General features: G+C 41.5%; 1 protein-coding gene across 2 annotated transcripts in view; it reads left to right on the plus strand.

The window, feature by feature from the left end:
• The window catches only part of supt3h (SPT3 homolog, SAGA and STAGA complex component), a 380,516-nt gene that overhangs the window by 244,953 nt on the left and 113,004 nt on the right, over positions 1 to 22,559 (plus strand). For both annotated transcript variants that reach the window (XM_033021335.1, XM_033021336.1), the window contains exon 4: positions 15,687 to 15,773. In XM_033021335.1, coding sequence (XP_032877226.1) covers positions 15,687 to 15,773 — 87 coding nt within the window. The remainder of the gene's footprint in view (positions 1 to 15,686; positions 15,774 to 22,559) is intronic.

The following is a 22,559-nucleotide window of genomic DNA, read 5'->3' on the forward strand; positions in this document are numbered from 1 at the left end:
GGTGTAAAATGAGGGTAGAAGCAATAGGTAGCAAGGTGAAAAGTAAAAGTGGCAGGCCGGCAAATCCAGGGCAAAAATCAAAAAGGGCCACTTTTCAGCATAATAGTGTAAGGGGTAAGAGTGTTGTAAAAACAAGCCTGAAGGCTTTGTGTCTCAATGCAAGGAGCATTCGTAATAAGGTGGATGAGTTGAATGTGCAGATAGCTATTAATGACTATGATATAGTTGGGATCACGGAGACATGGCTCCAGGGTGACCAAGGCTGGGAGCTGAACATCCAGGGATATTCAATATTCAGGAGGGATAGACAGAAAGGGAAAGGAGGTGGGGTAGCGTTGCTGGTTCGAGAGCAGATTAATGCAATAGAAAGGAAGGACATTAGCTTTGCGGATGTGGAATCGATATGGGTAGAGCTGCGAAACACTAAGGGGCAGAAAACGCTAGTGGGAGTTGTGTACAGGCCACCTAACAGTAGTAGTGGAGTTGGGGATGGCATCAAACAGGAAATTAGAAATGCGTGCAACAAAGGTAAAACAGTTATAATGGGTGACTTCAATCTACATATAGATTGGGTGAATCAAATTGGCAAGGGTGCTGAGGAAGAGGATTTCTTGGAATGTATGCGGGATAGTTTTCTAAAGCAACATGCAGAGGAACCAACGAAAGAGCAGGCTATTCTAGACTGGGTATTGAGTAATGAGGAAGGGTTAGTTAGCAGTCTTGTCGTGCGTGGCCCCTTGGGCAAGAGTGACCATAATATGGTTGAGTTCTTCATTAGGATGGAGAGTGACATTGTTAATTCAGAAACAAGGGTCCTGAACTTAAAGAAAGGTAACTTTGAGGGTATGAGACGTGAATTGGCCAAGATAGACTGGCGATTGATTCTTAATGGGTTGACGGTGGATATGCAATAGAAGGCATTTAAAGACTGCATGGATGAACTACAACAATTGTTCATCCCAGTTTGGCAAAAAAATAAATCAGGGAAGGTAGTGCATCCGTGGATAACAAGGGAAATCAGGGATAGTATCAAAACAAATGATGAAGCGTACAAATTAGCCAGAAAAAGCAGCCTACCAGAGGACTGGGAGAAATTCAGAGACCAGCAGAGGAGGACAAAGGGCTTAATTAGGAAAGGGAAAATAGATTATGAAAGAAAACTGGCAGGGAACATAAAAACTGACTGCAAAAGCTTTTATAGATATGTGAAGAGAAAAAGATTAGTTAAAACAAATGTAGGTCCCTTGCAGTCAGAAACGGGTGAATTGATCATGGGGAACAAGGACATGGCAGACCAATTGAATAACTACTTTGGTTCTGTCTTCACTAAGGAAGACATAAATAATCTGCCGGAAATAGCAGGGGACCGGGGGTCAAATGAGATGGAGGAACTGAGTGAAATCCAGGTTAGCCGGGAAGTGGTGTTAGGTAAATTGAATGGATTAAAGGCCGATAAATTCCCAGGGCCAGATAGGCTGCATCCCAGAGTACTTAAGGAAGTAGCCCCAGAAATAGTGGATGCATTAGTGATAATTTTTCAAAACTCTTTAGATTCTGGAGTAGCTCCTGAGGATTGGAGGGTAGCTAATGTAACACCACTATTTAAAAAGGGAGGGAGCGAGAAAACGGGGAACTACAGACCAGTTAGTCTAACGTCGGTAGTGGGGAAACTGCTAGAATCAGTTATTAAAGATGGGATAGCAGCACATTTGGAAAGTGGTGAAATCATTGGACAAAGTCAGCATGGATTTATGAAGGGTAAATCATGTCTGACGAATCTTATAGAATTTTTCGAGGATGTAACTAGTAGAGTGGATAAGGGAGAACCAGTGGATGTGTTATATCTGGACTTTCAGAAGGCTTTCGACAAGGTCCCACATAAGAGATTAGTATACAAACTTAAAGCACACGGTATTGGGGGTTCAGTATTGATGTGGATAGAGAACTGGCTGGCAGACAGGAAGCAAAGAGTAGGAGTAAACGGGTCCTTTTCACAATGGCAGGCAGTGACTAGTGGGGTACCGCAAGGCTCAGTTCTGGGACCCCAGCTATTTACGATATATATTAATGATTTGGACGAGGGAATTGAATGCAACATCTCCAAGTTTGCGGATGACACGAAGCTGGGGGGCAGTGTTAGCTGTGAGGAGGATGCTAGGAGGCTGCAAGGTGACTTGGATAGGCTGGGTGAGTGGGCAAATGCATGGCAGATGCAGTATAATGTGGGTAAATGTGAGGTTATCCACTTTGGTGGCAAAAACAGGAAAGTAGATTATTATCTGAATGGTGGCCGATTAGGAAAGGGGGCGATGCAACGAGACCTGGGTGTCATGGCACACCAGTCATTAAAAGTAGGCATGCAGGTGCAGCAGGCAGTGAAGAAGGCGAATGGTATGTTAGCATTCATAGCAAAAGGATTTGAGTATAGGAGCAGGGAGGTTCTACTGCAGTTGTACAGGGCCTTGGTGAGACCACACCTGGAGTATTGCGTACAGTTTTGGTCTCCTAATCTGAGGAAAGACATTCTTGCCATAGAGGGAGTACAGAGAAGGTTCACCAGACTGATTCCTGGGATGTCAGGACTTTCATATGAAGAAAGACTGGATAGACTCGGTTTGTACTCGCTAGAATTTAGAAGATTGAGGGGGGATCTTATAGAAACTTACAAAATTCTTAAGGGGTTGGACAGGCTAGATGCAGGAAGATTGTTCCCGATGTTGGGGAAGTCCAGAACAAGGGGTCACAGTTTAAGGATAAGGGGGAAATCTTTTAGGACCGAGATGAGGAAAACTTTTTTCACACAGAGAGTGGTGAATCTCTGGAATTCTCTCCCGCAGAAGGTAGTTGAGGCCAGTTCATTGGCTATATTTAAGAGGGAGTTAGATGTGGCCCTTGTGGCTAAAGGGATCAGGGGGTATGGAGAGAAGGCAGGTACAGGATACTGAGTTGGATGATCAGCCATGATCATATTGAATGGCGGTGCAGGCTCGAAGGGCCGAATGGCCTACTCCTGCACCTATTTTCTATGTTTCTATGTCTATGTTTCTATGGTATGAGCTACATGCAAATTATGGGAAGAATGTGCAGATTAAGGAGATAACCCTGAGGCTGAAGGAATGGAAGGGGAAAGAGGGAATCTCACAACTCTGTGGAAATGGAAACAGAATTAACACTTCATCACAAAGGCCTTTTCACCAGGCCTGGATAAAACAGATCAAGATGATTGCAGAGACAGTTGGGTCTTGGAGCTGGGGTGGGGGAGAATGTGAAACACTGCAAATTCTGGAAAACTGGAAAAAAAAAAGCAAAAAATGCTGGAGATACTGAACAGATCACGTGGCAAATGTGGAGAGACTTTTCACTGACCTGAAACGTTAGTTTTATTTTACTCCCCATCGATTTTGCCCTACTTACTAAGTGTCTACAGCATCAGTTATTACTTCAGATTTCCAACATCTGCAAGTTTGGGGATTTCAATTACCTACATGTGCTGCCAAACATAAGAGAGCAGATCCTAAATTAACCTGTTTATGTGGACCACAGGAAAGATGGGGAATATATTAAGGAAGCAGAGTCGCCTTAGTGATTAAAGATGAAATTATTTAAATGGACACTATAATGAAAGGTAAGCATCTGGGGAGACAATGAATTGAATTAAGAAGCTGAAAAGTGCTTTAGTTGGAATTTTGTGCAAGTTCTCAGGAAGTAATGCAAAAAGGCAGAAATTAGCTGGACATGTAGCAACGGTAGAATGGTTTCAATTTTAATTATGATTTGGAATGAGACAAACAAAGACCACACATTTCTGGAGTTTGTTTAGATTTTTAGCAATAATAATTTAAAGAACCAACAAAGGTGAGAATATGTAGGGCACAAAATGCTGAACGAACTCAGCAGGTCAGACAGCTTCTTTGGAGGACCTGCATACGTGACGTTTTGGGTTGGAACCCTTCTTCAGACTGATTGTGGTGGGAGAGGGAAAGCTGAAAAGAGGTGGAGGCAGGACATAGGTCTGATGTTATTGAGCTGTATTAAATTATGAGAGGAATAGATCGGGTAGATGCACAGACTCTCTTGCCCAGAGTTGGGGAATCGAGGACCAGAGGATATAGGTTCAAGGTGAAGAGGCAAAGATTTAATAGGAATCTGAAGGGTAACTTTTTCGCTCGAAGGGTGGTGGGTCGATAGAACAAGCTGCCAGGGGAGGTAGTTGAGGCTGGGACTATCCCAACTTTTAAGAAACGGCTAGACAGGTACATGGATAGTTCAAGTTTGGAGGGATATGGACCAAGCACTGGCAGGTGGGACTAATGTAGCTGGGACACGTTGGCCGGTGTGGGCAAGTTGGGCCAAAGGGCCTGTTTCCACACTGTACCACACCGTGACTAAAGCTGGCAAGAAATAGATGGATACAGGTGAGCGGGGTTATTGATTGGCAGATGGGTGGATAAAGGCTGGAGATGAAAAGGAGACAAAAAGGATGTCAAGGAAGCAAAAAGGTGCTGATAAGGAGAGAAGTGGTTTGAAACAGCTGTGAAATGTAAAGCCGGGGGGGGGGGGGGGCGGGAATAAAGGTGGATGGGGAGTGGGGAAAGGGAAGCAGGATTGTGAGTGAAAGGAGGGGGGAGGAAAATAATGTGTTGGGATGTTACCAAAAATTGAAGAATTCAATGTTCAAACCATTAGGTTGCAAGCTAAGGGGAAGAATGTATTTAGTACTGAGCCAAATATAATCAATCATTCAAAATATGAATATTTATCTAATGTCAGTCACATTAGAATTGAGATCCATGTATTATTGGAGAGGAAAACATGTGGCTTAACCATGAGAATTCAAAATTTCAGTTAGCTGACTGAGGTTGTTCGGAAAAATCTACGAAAATCTTGTCGTGCACCTCCAGAGACCAATTAATAAGTTACTATTAAAGTTCTTGAAGGCAAATTAATGATCCAGTTAACAATATGCTGAGTGGTAAATCCAGAGAGCAGGTAACACCATTAGCCTGATTTCCTGAAATTATCTTTATTTGGCCAGATTTGTATTTTATTTAGATTATATTGATGACAACATAACGGAGAGATTTTGCAATTAGCTGACTGTAAGGTTCTTTAGGATACTGGTTCCAGATGCAGCAGAAGCTCGCTAATCCTCCCTTTATAAAACAGCGTGAGGAGTTCCCAGAAATGCCAAAACCCAATTTCCTGAGGTGCAATGCCCTGATTTGCACTCATGTAAAGTTGCCAACTTTTTGTCAAAAAATTTAATTCAAACATGATCCCGCCATGGAAAAGTTGTTTTATAAATCCATACTGTAATAAAACTTCAAATTTGCTTTGTTAAAGTGGATTAACTCCAAATGGAATATCTGTCCTATTGAGTGGGACCAAATGTTTCTGTTTACATCAGAAGTTCGTGATTTCACTCCTCCACAACACTTGCCGATTGTTTTTATTCACACGTGAAGAATTCTTCTGTGGGTTGGAAACCAGGGTGAATCAGTTTGGCTTTGCACGCCAGTGCTAAATGTGTGCAGACGTATCAATCACTGGTTATACATCCTCAATGCATTTAGTCCTACTGAAGTTAATGGAACAAAGTATATGGAAAGGACGACAATCAATGATATTGGCACAATTTTGCTGGCCATCAAAGGCAAATTTCTTCCACATTTTTTTTTCTTGAGCATCCCCAACCACAACAGAAAGCTGACCAGGACCTATGATAGACTAAACAATCATTTTTGCTTACAGCCCTTTTAAAGGATTGATTCTACCAATTAGATGCAACTCCATTCTTAACTTGCTTCTTTTTAACAAGATGTTTGGGGACATTTGGTAATAATTGCATAATGTCCCATTCCATTTGTACCGCGGCAAATGAAACAGTCCATGTCTGCAAGGAGCCGAATCTAAACCATTAAGGCATGGGCTAATTCATGGCAAGTGGCATTCATGATACAAAAATGTCTAGCAGTTACCATCCCCAACAAAATAATATTTAACCACCGACCAGGACATTCAATGTCAAAACCTTTGCTAAGATTTTCACCATTTTCCAGGAAGATGAACATTGACTAGAAACTGAACAGAACAGCCACATAAATGCTGTGGTAACAAGAACAGATTAAAGGCTGGGTATCCTGCAATGTGTGAGTTATCTCCCAATCCCTCAGGGCCTTTTATAATCAAGTAGTGTGATGGAATACACTCCACTTGATTGGATGTCAAGCACTATGCAGCCTGCTTGACTGGCACCTCTTCAACCACCTTAAACATTACTTCCCTCCACTGCTGCGCTTCATTTGCTTGCTGATGTTGCTCTGATAGTTCCTCTCATATCTGTGACTTCTACCACTAAGAAGGACAAGTACATCAGTAACACCACCGCAAGCAGATTCAGTTTAATTTTACACCATCTTGACTTTAGAAATACATTGCTCTGCCTTCACTCTCAATGGGAATAAATTCTGCCCAACAGCCTTATGGATGTCCCTTTAACAGGAGGACAACAGCAATTCAATAATAGAAAGACAATGTTTACCAAAATCAAAATCAACAATTTTTCCATCTAGAACTTATACAGCAGTTTCATTTTATATTATAAAATATAAGTAGAATTAGAAATTAAAAGCATAATATTCAACTCTAGTCCCTCCAATTGCTCAACTACCCTAAATTCAACTACAGCCTTCAGAACAGACTGAGCCATTCTGACCGACATCCACTATAAAACCACTGACTCCCATGGCTGTCTAGACTACTCTTCTTCCCACCCTGCTTCTGTAAGGACTCCATCCCCTACTCCCAATTCCTCCGTCTACGCCGCATCTGCTCCCAGGATGAGGTGTTTCACCCCAGGGCATCGGAAATGTCCTCATTCTTCAGGGAACGGGGGTTCCCCTCCCCTACTGTAGATGAGGCTCACACCAGGGTCGCTTCCGTACCCCGTAACACTGCTCTCTCTCCCCATCCCCACACTCGCAACAAGGTCAGTCCCCCAGTCCTCACCTTTCACCCCACTAGCTGTCACATACAACAAATAGTCTTCCGTCAGTTTCGCCACCTCCAACATCACCCCACCAATCGCCACATCTTCCCATCTCCCCCCGTCTGCTTTCTGCTGAGACCGCTCCCTCCGTAACTCCCTTGTCAATTCTTCCCTTTCCTCCCGCACCACCCCCTCCCCGGGCACGTTCCCTTGCAACCGCAAGAGATGCAACACTTGTCCCTTTACCTCCCCCCTCGACTTCATTCAAGGACCCAAGCAGTCGTTCCAGGTGCGACAGAGGTTCACCTGCATCTCCTCCAAACTCATCTATTGCATCCGCTGCTATAGATGTCAGCTGATCTACATCGGTGAGACCTAGCGTAGGCTTGGCGATCGTTTCGCCGAACACCTCCGCTCGGTCCGCATTAACTAACCTGACCTCCCGGTGGCTCAGCACTTCAACTCCCACTCCCATTCCGTATCCGACCTCTGTCCTGGGCCTCCTCCATGGCCAGAGTGAGCACCACCGGAAATTGGAGGAACAGCACCTCATATTCCGCTTGGGCAGTCTGCACCCTAGTGGTATAAACATTGAATTCTCCCAATTCTGTTAGCCCTTGTTGTCTCCTCCCCTTCCTAGCTCTCCCTCAGCCCTCGGGCTCTTCCTCCTCATTTTTCCTTTCTTCTCCCCGCTCCCCCCCATCAGTCTGAAGAAGGGTTTTGTCCCGAAACGTTGCCTATTTCCTTCGCTCCATAGATGCTGCTGCACCCGCCCGCTGAGTTTCCCCAGCACTTTTGTATACCTGAGAATGATTATAGAGGACAAGACCCAGCTTCAAGATACACCATTTAGCTTGGTTGGGAGTGGTCAAGTTAACTGACCGTGGTCATCAATAAGAATTGCGCTGGAAGGCAGTACTTAAAGTGTGGTGACAACCTATATACCCCTCTGCATGTTGCAGTCTACCTCATTGGGGGGGGGGGTGTATTTGGGCTTGCATCAAGACCATTTGGACATCCACTACAGCATTCCAAGGTTGGAAGATGCTGGTTGACCTGCAAATCTAGATAAAAGGTCCCCACTTTGGCTTTCAGGCTTATGGCTGACTTTGCAACATGTCTACTGAGCCAGCAGATGAGGTATCCTTATACCCTGACTTGGCTGCTGTTCCCCTATGCCCAGTGAATCACTGCATTCTGGCCCCAGGTTCTGAACTACATGCAATGCCAGTTTTCAAGCTAATGATAATGAATGTGGCAGTAGGTTTAAGCTCTTTGTCTCCTTGCTGGTGTTCTACTGGTTAACATTGTTCCAGTTCTTGCGTATTTGAAAGAATAAAAGGGCAAATTTTGTGGTGCAGGGAGATGAAAAAAGTAGGAACTTTATATACTTGCAGCATCTGTAGTTTATAAATCAGAAGAATGTTAATGAGGAAGAGGTGAACCTTGAAAAGGAACACAAAATATGACCGATATCAGCATAAGCTTTGATATCAATAAAATCATGTATATAAAAAAATCAATAAAGTAAATTTCTGTGTTTGCCCATTGTTCATTCTCTTCAATAAATCTGTGCAGTCTTTCATAATGTTCCACTCAAAAGCATTTGCTCTCAAAATTTGCCTTTCCATACCCATTCCTTAATAATTTGTACTCTGACTTAATGCTCCCTTTCATAACGTGAACATTAATTGCTTTAAAAAAAAAACTTATTAAAATTGCATTGTTTTAGGTCACAGTATTGATTCCAAGTTAACGCCTGTGCAGACGTTTCACAAATCCAAGCATATCTCCTTTATTTACAATAGAGATACTTGCGTTCATGTCCAAAGCTAGGTTTAAATGGGTTGCACTGTGGAATGCCAGTAGAATCTGTTGCTTCACAGTTCCAGGGACCCGGGTTTACTTCTGATCTCAGCTATACTGTGTGTGCAGGATTTGCATTTTCTCTTCATGAACACATGGGTGTCCCCATGAGCGTTCCACACACTCTGTAAAGGCATGCTGGTGCATTAAGTGGCGACCGATAATCATCCCTTTTTGCAGGTTAATGACAAAAATAATCAAAGGGCAGTTGATAGGCCTGTGAGAAAGATGATAAGTTGCAGGCATATAGGGAAATGGGATTGCTCCCTTGGGAGCTGGTGTGGGCCCAATGGGCCAAGCAGCCGCCTACTGTGTCATTATAAATATAAGATAAGAAATGCAAGTCTTCACGCAAAGGACAATGGAAAAGAGGATGCAATTAGAAGGCATCTAGTTTTAAGTGCCAGAGGTCTTAATTTATAACCACATGATAGTGAATTTATTTATTTTTCTAGGTAACCAAATCTACACATTTCTCTCTCTCTATCTGTCCAGTGAAAATATTTACAAAACTGTACAATGTTCATTGTCAACTTGATCATATGTCAATGACCTGCAGAGTTAATTTTGCATGTAGAAATTCCCCCTCCCTGCTTGAATGTATCAAGTATTTTCTGCTTTTAATTTAAATTTCCAGTTTCCGTAGTATTTGATTTAAAGATCCATTTTCTGTTTGGGTTGCAGGTTACAAAGGAGCTTGGCCTGTTTTTCTGAAGGAAGCATATATTCAAATCTAACATGCTGCAAGCTAGTATTGAAACAATCACACATTCATCAACAGAATCAAATCACGTTCTGTATTTCTTTATAATATATTTTACATTTTGGTCCATGTCGAAAACCACAGGAAAGGAAACTGGTTTAAAAAAAAATATTACCTGCTGATTTGCATGGATTTTCAAATAATACGTTAAGAAAAGGCACATAGAAGTTGTAAAAAACTAGTTTAAATTATTCTTAATGCTTTAGAATATTATTATCCTAAATGGTTATTAATTTATTCAAATGCACCTAGCTTGCAATTAGCCACTGTTTCGGAAAGCAAATGAACATTAAGCATGATATAAATTTCAGTTTTAAATACAGTGCAGTTATCTTGAACGTGTAGAGACCAAAAATCCAGAATCTTTCCTGCTCATTCTTGTTCTAACTTGGGATATGCAAATAATTGGATGGACTTTGGATACAGTGCATTCAGAAAGTATTCAGACCCCTTCACTTTTTCCATATTTTGTTATGTTACAGCCTTAGTCCAAAATAGATTAAATTATTTTTTTTTAATCATCAATCTCCACACAATACCCCATAATAAAAAAGCGAAAACAGGTTTAGACATTTTTGCAAAGTAATGAATAAGAAGTAACTGAAATATCATATTAACATAAGTATCCAGATCCTTTACTCAGTACTTTGTTGAGGCACCTTTGGCAGCGATTACAGCCTCAAGTCTTCTTGGGTATGACGCTACAATCTTGGCACACCTGTATTTGGGTAATTTCTCCCATTCTTCTCTGCAGATCCTTTCAAGCTCTGTCAGGTTGGATGGGGAGCGTCGATGCACAGCTATTTTCAGGTCCCTCCAGAGATGTTCGATCGGGTTCAAATCCGGGCTCCGGCTGGGCCACTCAAGGACATTCACAGACTTGTCACAAAGCCACTTTTGCGTTTTATTGGCTGTGTGCTTAGTGGCGTTGTCCTGTTGGAAGATGAACCTCTGCCCCAGTCTGAGGTCCAGAACGCTCTGGAGCAGGTTTTCATCACGGTTCTCTATGTACTTTGCTGTGTTCATCTTTCCCTCGATCCTGACTAGTCTCCCAGTTCCTGCCGCTGAAAAACATCCCCACAGCATGATGCTGCCACCACCATGCTTCGCCATGATGAGAGGTGCCTTGTTTCATCCAGACATGATGCTTGGTATTCAGGCCAAAGAGTTCAATCTTGGTTTCATCAGACCAGAGAATCTTGTTTCTCATGGTCTGAGAGTCGTTTAGGTGCCTTTTGGCAAACTCCAAGCGGGCTATCATGTGCCTTTTACTGAGGAGTGGCTTCCGTCTGGCCACTCTACCATAAAGGCCTGATTGGTGGAGTGCTGCAGATATAGTTGTCCTTCTGAAAGGTTCTCCCATCTCCACAGAGGAACTCTGGAGCTCTGTCAGAGTGACCATCGGGTTCTTGGTCACCTCCCTGGCCAAGGCCCTCCTCCCCCGATTGCTCAGTTCAGCCGGGTGGCCAGATCTATGAAGAGTCCCGGTGGTTCCAAAGTTCTTCCATTTAAGAATGACGGAGGCCACTGTGCTCTTCGGGACCTGCTATGCTGCAGAAATTGTTTTATACCCTTCCCCAGATCTGTGTCTCGACACAATCCTGTCTCGGAGGTCTACGGACAATTCCTTCGTCTTCATGGCTTGGTTTTTGCTCTGACATGCACTGTCAACTGTGGGACCTAATACAGACAGGTGTGTGCCTTTCCAAATCATGTCCAATCAATTTAATTTGCCACTGGTGCACTCCAATCAAGGTGTAGAAACATCTCAAGGATAATCAATGGAAACAGGATGAACCTAAGCACAATTTTGAGTGTCATAGCAAAGGGTCTGAATACTTATGTAAATGTGATATTTCAGTTATTTCTTTTTAATTTGCAAAAATTTCTAAACACCTGTTTTCGCTACTTCATTCTGGGGTATTGTGTGTAGATTGATGTTTAAAAAAAAAATAATCCATTTTAAAATAAGGCTGTAACGTAACAAAATGTGGAAATAGTGAAGGAGCCTGAATACTTTCTTAATGCACTATATGTTGGGATTATGGTAGGCTGTGGGGCATACCTTCCATTTGTCCTAAATTGGGCTGGTGACCTAGATCTTGTACTTTGGTCATATTCTACATTCCCAACCCATAAAGAATCCAATGTTTGTTCAGCTGGAAATGGAAGTGGTTCTTCCTGAAGAGGAACAAGATTTAGAAGATACAGTTCCTATTTTAGAGAACGAATTACATATCTTTAAAATATTTCAGAAAAATGTTTACAAAGGGATCCTGATAACAGACTTCCCCCAAACTACTCCTCCCATCAACTGGCCATTACTTGAGACATCTTTGTGAACTTTTATCTGTCAGTGAAGAAGTCATAGGATTTGTCTCCAAGCAATATATTCAAACATATTAAATCGTTGTCTTTACTATTTGTTAAACGTTGTCTTTTAGAACCTGGCAATTGTATTTGCTAATATAGTACCAAAAAGTAGAGAATTAATTCACTGCAAAACATTTATGAAACTTCTGGGTCAGAAACCTTTACGTTTAGACTTGACTTGGAGAATGATCTTTTGGATTATGCTCACGAAGTGAGGATGATTGTTGGATATGTCATCTTTTGGCTAAAAGTTTAAATTGTCTGCTCCCAAAAGTAACTTTAAAAGATTCCCTGGCACTATTTTAAAGAGCTTGGGAATTATCCCATATCCGACAATATTCGACGAATGTTTACCTTTTAATCGGTTTAAAAGAAATTTGCTCATGGGATTTCACTGTGCTGTAAATGAGCAAGGCTTTTTCAATATAACACTTGGCTGGATGAACAGCAGTTTAAGGCATCTAGAGATGTCCGGGAAAGTTGGTACTAAACATGATGTATATCAGAGAGCCAATAAGACAAATCAAATTGGAAGGAAGCAAAATCGCATTCTAATTTAAATACCAATTATCTAATCTAATCTAATCCTAAATACCAATGCATGGGATGAAAAGTAGTTGAGATCAGCAAATTGATCCAACCTTCATCGAAATCCGAGTCTGACATATTGAACTGTATAGATTTACAAGTGAAAAGTTTTTCATTTATTCTAATGTCTATTAGGAACTGTGCCACAAATGACAAAATATTGCATTATTGATGATGATCCTAATATTTGCTAAATCTTGCAGTTGGTTTATTTTACAATTAGTTGACTTTCCTGCAATGGCTGACTTAAATATACTCTGAAGTGAATAATTTTGGCTATGTTCCTATCTGTGCAGGATTGTGAGTATTGAGCCTGTAATTTCTCACATTCAATGCAGTTACACGTTCCTCTTGCTCCGCTTCTCCCTCGTGTAATAGAACATTCTGCTCTATTTTCTTTATGAATACCCTGTTTTATTTGCACTGTAACTGTCTATCCTGAAAAACTGGGAACACATCCAGATTTAAAACCAGTGAGAGTTTCAAAATAAATTTTAAATTAACAGTCCTCTTTGTAAGTGGCCCTTCTTAGTGTTTAATTAACCCTTTCCAAGCTACAGCAGCCATTTGTATGTAAAAGCTATTGTAAACTAGAAATCCTCATCATACATCATGGAACTGTGTGTTTTCAGTGTCCTTTCCTCCTAGTTCACCACAATTTACCAGCCCTCTTCAATTATTTGCATGCTCTTCCTCTTTTCCCTCAACCAACTCTTCCCCTTCCTCCCCCTCAATTCCCTTCCTCTACTTTTTTTTAATTGAACTTGCCTCCCATTCCCACCTCCCTACAATGCTTACCTTCTTTACCGCACTCCGCCACCCTTCAGTTCTCAGTAATGCTAAACTGAATAGCACTCACCATGTTCTGCAACAAAACTCTAACTTTGGATAATTTATACTTGTGTAACTTCAAATAGTCTTTCATGTACATAAACTTGAACATGCATAACACTAAGACTGTGTCATACTGACCAAGTGAGACTTACACATATTTTACAAAAATAGATTATTTTGTACTATTTTGGGACTTTATTCATCTAATCAATAAGTATTTGTTTCTTAATGTGTTGTAAACAACCTGACATTCAACTATGTAGGGAATGTTTGTTGCCATTTTATTTCTGTTTTCTTGTCTGTTGATACCTTCCTGAGATATTTTTAAGTTTCAGATTGCAGTTTAATTGTTAATTTGGATCACTCAGTTCTTTTGTCATTATTGCTCTCTCGAGCATTTTTATTTGGATTGGTTCTAGTTCTGTCGGTCTTAGCTGGCCTTTCTTCAGCAATATAACTGTGTCGTGTCTTTCAAGCCTCTGCCTTTGTTTACTTCCTCCTGATTTACAGTTTCCGAACATGTTCTGTTTTTAGTCTCTTTGTAAATCATTGCTCACTTTCTTTTCTACTTGACTCCTTTCCCTTATTGTCTCAGACTTGTAGGTTGCCTTGTTCTTCATTCTACTTGCCCCACCCCCAGCTTTGCTCCTGCATAAAATATCTTTGGATTTGAAAAGAAACACAAAATTGTAACTCTCTCTACTCCAAGCACTGTTGGCAGCCAAAAGTCTGGCAATAATTGTTCATAGACTGTGTTAGAGAATCCAAGAAGCACGCCAGCCCTGACCTTTTGGCTAACTAGTTTGCATTCTCTTCGAAGATTAAAATCACAGATTCATGGAGGCTGATCATCCATGAGGAGGTTTAAAAAAAAATTGAAATATATGCCTTGCAAGAAAATGATATTATTAAATTATCTCATACAATGGAAATACCTTTGCTGATGTTTGAATAGAAATAGTTTTGATTAATAAAAATGTCTGTCTGAAAAATGAAAACCTTATATAAACTGATGGTTTGAAATGGCAGTGTTGAATAGATTTTTTCTTTAAACTGGTGGGGGAACTCAGCAGGTCAGGCAGCATCTGTGGAAGGCAATAGTCTGACGACAGAATTGAAATGTCCATTCTCTTAACAAATAACCCACTCAGTTCCTCCAGCAGTTTGCTGCTCAAGATTCCAACATCTGCAGTCTCTTGTATCTCTTTGAATAGATTAACTTGTTAAATCACGGAACACCCGTTTCTACTCAGAGAAGAAGAAGAATGCAATGAAGCCTGTCATTAAAATACTAAAAATGGTTTATAGATGGAGCAGTACATTAAGATGCTACAAGCATTGATACTTTCTTGAAAAAGAACCATTTTTTTCAACCTACTGGATTTTGAATATCTTTGCTTCATTTGTTAATTTTTGATGCACTGTTGAAAAATAATCTGCATATAGCTTGTTATTTTAAGTATGACAAATCCTATCGTCACACAAGAGAATCTATGGATAAATTTAGTGCAAACAGTATTGAATAAACATACTACATGGGAATGTTACAACCAGCAGCAGTTAAAAAAAATGTCATGGTTTATTGACCAGATCTTCTGCAAAGCGTATTTGCCAAAAAAGGAAAGATGTCCTGCTGCTATGACTTTTAGAAACTGTTACTTCTGTTGTTGATTTTGTTCACTACTGTATAGGATAGAGTCAAATGCTGTGAAGTATTTATTTTGAACTAGATTTTTAATCATTCAGAGGTGATTATTTGTTCCCTACAATGTTCTATTCACAAACTTCTGCATGGATGCAGCCAGCCCAGGAGATGAATTAGTAATATTGCTTTTCAGGTGTGGCACTGAGAGAAGAGTTGTAGATTTTCTGTACTTGTCAGATAAAATTTCATAAAATGTAAATCTCACACTGAGGCTTTTTGGCACACTGTGCCCAAGCCAGTGAAATTGTTCATAAAAAGGTCTTTCAGCTATGTTGACCTTAAAGAAAGTTAATTTAAGGCCAGACATTTGGCTTTGGTTGCTAGCATTACTTTCCATGGAACCAAATTGGTGGGGAGAAAAATTATCAGCTGATATTAAAGCAACTGTTTTGTGCTAGTGACTATGCACAGATTTCTACCTCAGATATGCAAAGCAAAATAATTTATGCTTTCTTTTCACACTGTTCAGCTTCATCTGCCCATTACTAGTGACGTCAATTATCTTTCATAAGAATGTTTTAATGTTTGTTTTTTCTGCATTACATATAGTTTCTGTTTGTTTCTTTTAGTTGCACCAGGCTGCTGAAATTTCACAGGTCAGAGGAGCTCGAGTCATAGCTGCAGAAGATCTTTTGTTTTTAATGCGGAAAGACAAGGTATGTTAAGTGCCTTAACTGATCCATTGCTCAAACCAGGTTATACATTGAACCAGATTAGTAGTCATACTTTGAAATATTTCTTTTAAGCTTGATTTCGATCATTTAGGGGTGATGAGTGTGAATCGTATAATGTTTTGTTCAAAAATGTATGTATGAATATGGTTATTTAGTTCATTTTTCAAATCTGAGTATTTGTTCCTGATCATGGCACCCACCTGCCCTCTAATTGAAGGAAGGAACTGCGGATGCTGGTTTAAACTGAAGATAGACACAAAATGCTGGAGTCACTCGGGGGATAGGCAGCATCTCTGGATAGAAGGAATGGGTGGCGTCTCTGGTCGAGACCCTTTTTCAGACGACGTTTCGTTTGAAAAAGGGTCTCGACCAGAGACGCCACCCATTCCTTCTATCCAGTGATGCTGCCTGTCCCGCTGAGTTACTCCAGCATTTTGTGTCTATCCTCCAGTTGAGTAGTGTTGACCATATCCAATTTAGTATACCACTCATTGTCCTAATTTTATCACATGCGAAAATCATCTTATTGAGTTAATTCCCTTCTTTCACGGTAGTTTATTGGGTAAAATCATTTCCCAAGAACCTCAAACTCTGTTAACATTAAACTCCTATTACAATCTTGTCTGAGTGAATTGAAATGGCTTGCAATTGGTCTCGGCAACTGTGAACAAGCAATGAATAAAACAGACAGACATCTGACAATCCCTCGCTCCCCTGCTGCTGTGAAATGACCCCTTGTGTGAATATTGCAAGGCAGAATTGTGGACAGCTGGAAGTCTGTCCTAAACAAGTAGCCTCCTGAACATTGTTGTTTAGGCATACACAGGATGAATTATTATCTGAGGGGAGGGAATTCAGAAAATCAACCAATAGCTTTCTTTCCACCTTCAAATGTGAAGAAACTACATTGAAAATAAAAATCTTAAAGTATTGCTTTGATGAGTGTTTGTTGTGACAGGACTTTTGTAAAAATATATTTTAAAAGGTGTATATTTTGTAAATTAAATTCCCTTCAGATGCAACTGAGCCAACCTTTGCAGCCATGAGAGGAATACAATTTTTTGCATATTTGCACTGAGTGTTTTGGGATTTGAAACCTTTTGTTCTAATCTAATGTGTTTCCAATTCAACTACAAAAAATATTTAAAGGAGAGCGTAAATGTGGGCAGAGCAATTTTATCTTTGAAATATTTCCCAGTGTCTCTATGCATAAAAGCCAGCCTTGTTAATATTGTGTTTACTACCTTGAGGGGGAAAAAAGTATTTAAATTTGTTGTACATCTGAGACCTTACATTTAGGGTCTCTATTCTACTAGATGTCATCATATTATTACTGATGGGCATTGTGGCAGCTTAATATGTCTAAGCTGTGTTCTTTTCTGTGAGGTTTGCAACTTCAAAAGAGTCTGGAAGCCCTTCCAGAACTACTCGATTCAGGGAAAGCAAGCGACCAGATGGAATGAAAGAGTAAAAGATCATCAAGAAGACTTGATAGGAATTTAATGTTTGCAACTTTTGTCAAACAAGCTGTAAGAAGTTTTTCTATAGGGAAGATCCTAATGGGCAGATCATTGGCTCTCCATGCAGGTGGTTACTGCCAGAACTGGATGTAACTCCGTTACTAATCAGATAATGGGCAGTCAGTCATTCTCCCAGCAATTGTTGAATTGTTGACCTGCTCATTACCTGCTTGCTAGTGAAGCTAATCCTTTGTTAATTCCCACAGCGAAGTTGGAAGACGTATCTCCCAATGCTTACATCTGCAGATAGCCTATCCTCCAGTGGTACAGACTCAGCCAATAATTTTTCTGACACACTTGGACCTTTTTTTTTTAACAAAATGGTTGCCAGAGAGAGGTAACAATTGTCAGGGATCATTTTGCCCTTTTCAAGCTGATATGTGCCGCCAGGAATACAGCACGAGGCAACGGACTTTTAAGACACTTAAATGCGCTAGCGATCTGATAACCGCCCAATGGACATGACTCACTCAGTGTAGCTGACCCCCCACGTGCAAAGGGAGGCTTTCACTATGCTAGAAGCTAGGAGAGCAGCCGGTAAAACTGAAGTGTTGTGGCATGTGAATCCCCTCCTTTAGAATACTTCTGGGCAATATACAATAGCTGGAGAAAAAGATAGAAGACCTAAGAGCAAGACCACTGAATCACGGTGGTATGAGGAACTGGTGTATACTCTGTTACGCAGAAATATGGCCCACCTCCAACTCTTCGGACAGGGGGTTCCATCCCAAGGACTTTTCCATCCACCTCATGGACCAGATGGTGGCGTCAGGAAAGGAAAGAGCCACAGTATTTGCTTCATGATAAACTCGTTGTAGTGCTCGGATATGGCACTTATCCCATTTCTGATCTAACCTCCACTTTGTTCTCGTATTCACTTGGACTATCTTTGACACCTCTCTCCTCTTTCTTGATCTCTCTGTTTCCATCACAGGGGACAGACTATTGACTGACATCCACTACAAACCCACCAACGCCCAATGTTATCTGGACTATACCTACTCTCACCCTGCCTCTTGCAAAGACCCTATTCCTACTTTCAATTTCTCTGTCTCCGCCACATCGGCTCCACAGATGAGGCTTTCCGTTCACGGACGTCCGAGATATATTCTTTATTTAGTAAACATGATTTCCCCCCTGCTGTCATAGACGGATCCCCCACCTGCGACTTCACGTTATCCCGTGGTTCCGTTCTCACTCCCCCAAGTCAGAGTTTCCCTGGTCCATGGATTTCACCCCACCAGCCTCCGCATCCATCACATCCAGGGCAGCATGGTGGCGCAACGGTAGAGTTGCTGCCTTACCGCACTTCCAGCGCTGGAGACCTGGGTTCGATCCCGACTAAGGGTGCTGTCTGTGCATACTTTGGACGTTCTCCCCGTGACCGCGTCTCGGTTTTCTCTGAGATCTTCGGTTTCCTTCCACACTCCAAAGATGTACAGGTTTGTAGGTTAATTTGCTTGGGTTTGTATACTTGGAATAAGTGTAAATTGTCTCTGGTGTGTAGGCTTGTGCTAATGTGCAGAGTTTGCTGGTTGGTCTGGACTCGGTGGGCCAAACGGCTTGTTTCCACGCTGTTTCTCTAAACTAAACTAAACATCATTCTCTGATGTTTCTGCCACCTCCAACATGATCCCACCAGCAATCACATCCTCCCATCCACTCCCCTTTCCGCCTTCCGCAGAGAGCACTCCCTCCGCAACTCATTGGTCTCCTCATCCTTTCCCACCCAAACCACCCCCTCCCAGGTAACTTCCCCTGCAACCATAGAGTCGTAGAGTGATACACTATGGTGACAGGCCCTTCGGCCAAACTCGCCCACACCGGCCAACAATGTCCCAGCTACACTAGTCCCACTTGCCTGCGTTTGGTCTATATCCCTCCAAGCCTGTCCTATTCATGTACCTGTCTAACTATTTCTTAAACAATGGGATAGTCTCAGCCTCAACTACCTCCTCTGACAGCTTGTTTCATACACCCATCTCCCTTTGTGTGAAAAAGTTACCCCTTGGATTCCTATTAAATCTTTTCCCCTTCACTTTGAACCTATGTCCTCTGGTCCTCGATTCCCCTACTCTGGGCAAAAGACTCTGTGCATCTACCCGATCTATTTCTCTCATGATTTTGGATACCTCTATAAGATCTCCCCTCATCTTCCTGCGCTCGATGGAATAGAGACCCAGCCTAATTAACCTCTCCCTATAGCTCACACCCTCTAGTCCTGGCAGCATCCTCGTAAATCTTTTCTGAACACTTTCAAGCTTGACAATATCTTTCCTATAACATGATGCCCAGAACTGAACACAAATGCGGTCTCACCAACATCTTATACAACTGTACCAACGTCTTATACAATGCACTCCCAACTTCTATACTCAATATTCTGACTGATGAAGGCCAAAGTGCCAAAAGCCTTTTTGACTACCTTATTCTCCTGCGACTCGACCTTCAAAGATCCATGCACCTGTACTCCAAGATCTCTCTGCTCTGCAACACCACCCAGAGGCTTACCATTCACTGTGTAGGTCCTGCCCTTGTTTGACGTCCCAAAATGCAACACCTCACACTTCTCTGTATTAAATTCCATCAACCACTCCTCCGCCCACCTGGCCAATCGATCCAGATCCTGCTGCAATCATTCACAACTATCTGCAAAACCACTAACTTGTATCATCAGCAAACTTGCTAATCTTGCCCTGTATGTTCTTATCCAAATCATTGATGTTGATGATAGACAGTAACGGGCCCAGCACCGAATCCTGAGGCACGCTACTAGTCACTGGCATCCAGTCTGAGAAATAACCCTCCACCATTACCCTCAGCTTCCTTCCATGGAGCCAATTTGCAATCCATTCAGCTATCTCTCCTTGGATCCCATGCGATCTAACCTTCCAGAGCAGCCTACCATGCAGAACATTGTCGAATGCCTTACTGAAGTCCATGTACACAACATGCAAGGGTGCTGAGGAAGAGGATTTCTTGGAATGTATGCGGGATAGTTTTCTAAACCAACATGTAGAGGAACCAACGAGAGAGCAGGCTATTCTAGACTGGGTATTGAGTAATGAGGAAGGGTTAGTTAGCAGTCTTGTTGTGCATGGCCCCTTGGGCAAGAGTGACCATAATATGGTTGAGTTCTTCATTAGGATGGAGAGTGACATTGTTAATTCAGAAACAAGGGTCCTGAACTTAAAGAAAGGTAACTTTGAGGGTATGAGAAGTGAATTGGCCAAGATAGACTGGCAATTGATTCTTAAAGGGTTGACGGTGGATATGCAATGGAAGGCATTTAAAGACTGCATGGATGAACTACAACAATTGTTCATCCCAGTTTGGCTAAATAATAAATCAGGGAAGGTAGTGCATCCGTGGATAACAAGGGAAATCAGGGATAGCATCAAAACAAAAGATGAAGCATACAAATTAGCCAGAAAAAGCAGCCTACCAGAGGACTGGGAGAAATTCAGAGTCCAGCAGAGGAGGACAAAGGGCTTAATTAGGAAAGGGAAAATAGATTATGAAAGAAAACTGGCAGGGAACATAAAAACTGACTGCAAAAGCTTTTATAGATATGTGAAGAGAAAAAGATTAGTTAAAACAAATGTAGGTCCCTTGCAGTCAGAAACAGGTGAATTGATCATGGGGAACAAAGACATGGCAGACCAATTGAATAACTACTTTGGTTCTGTCTTCACTAAGGAAGACATAAATAATCTGCCGGAAATAGCAGGGGACCAGGGGTCAAATGAGATGGAGGAACTGAGTGAAATCCAGGTTAGCTGGGAAGTGGTGTTAGGTAAATTGAATGGATTAAAGGCCGATAAATCCCCAGGGCTAGATAGGCTGCATCCCAGAGTACTTATGGAAGTAGCTGCAGAAATAGTGGATGCATTAGTGATAATTTTTCAAAACTCTTTAGATTCTGGAGTAGTTCCTGAGGATTGGAGGGTAGCTAATGTAACCCCACTTTTTAAAAAGGGAGGGAGAGAGAAAACGGGAAATTACAGACCAGTTAGTCTAACATCGGTAGTGGGGAAACTGCTAGAGTCAGTTATTAAAGATGGGATAGCAGCACATTTGGAAAGTGGTGAAATCATTGGACAAAGTCAGCATGGATTTATGAAAGGTAAATCATGTCTGACGAATCTTATAGAATTTTTCGAGGATGTAACTAGTAGAGTGGATAAGGGAGAACCAGTGGATGTGTTATATCTGGACTTTCAGAAGGCTTTCGACAAGATCCCACATAAGAGATTAGTATACAAACTTAAAGCACATGGTATTGGTGGTTCAGTATTGATGTGGATAGAGAACTGGCTGGCAGACAGGAAGCAAAGAGTAGGAGTAAACGGGTCCTTTTCACAATGGCAGGCAGTGACTAGTGGGGTACCGCAAGGCTCAGTGCTGAGACCCCAGCTATTTACAATATATATTTATCGTACCTGTACTTGTGCATATGACAATAAACTCAAATTGGCTTCACTTGACTTAGATGGAGGGAGACCTTGGGAAGAAATGGAGGTCCTTGACTCAGTCTGGGACTCATTCTTATGTTCCTACCATTTGCAGATGATTTCAATGCAATTACTGTTTGTGCATGTCTTGCACTGTAAATTATTGACAGTATTTGCCCAACACTATGCAGCATTGTCCTACTAAATGGATGGCTAGATCACTTAGTAAATAATAGAGAATCAGGTGTGAGGGTTAACAGAAAAGGCCTTGAGTAATTGTTTATTTTGTTTTATTTTCATTTGTCTATTCAGAGGAATCTGCTTATCTCCCCTCAGTGCCTCTACACAGCACAGAAGTTCACCACATATCATGGGAGTTTGGCATTTGGGAGTCTCAATTGTAAACATGAGCAGAATGTGTGTGTTGTTGAGCTAAAAAGCACTGAAGCAATTTATTCTTCCTGGTTTATTTTATCAAATTGGCACAAAAACACAAATTTAAACTTAGCACAGCAGATTCAGATTCAGATTCAACTTTAATTGTCATTGTCAGTGTACAGTACAGAGACAACGAAATGCAGTTAGCATCTCCCTGAAAGAGCGACATAGAATATGATTTCAATAAATAAATCTATTTACATGCATACAGTCATAGTGTTTTTCCTGTGGGAGGAGTGTCCGGGGGGGGGGGGGGTCATCGAGGTACATTGATGAGTAGTGCCGCAGGGAAGAAGCTGTTCCTGGACCTGCTGGTCCGGCAACGGAGAGGCCTGTAGCGCCTCCCGGATGGTAGG

The sequence above is a fragment of the Amblyraja radiata genome, chromosome 5 (assembly GCF_010909765.2).
Source record: "Amblyraja radiata isolate CabotCenter1 chromosome 5, sAmbRad1.1.pri, whole genome shotgun sequence".
NCBI lineage: Eukaryota > Metazoa > Chordata > Chondrichthyes > Rajiformes > Rajidae > Amblyraja > Amblyraja radiata.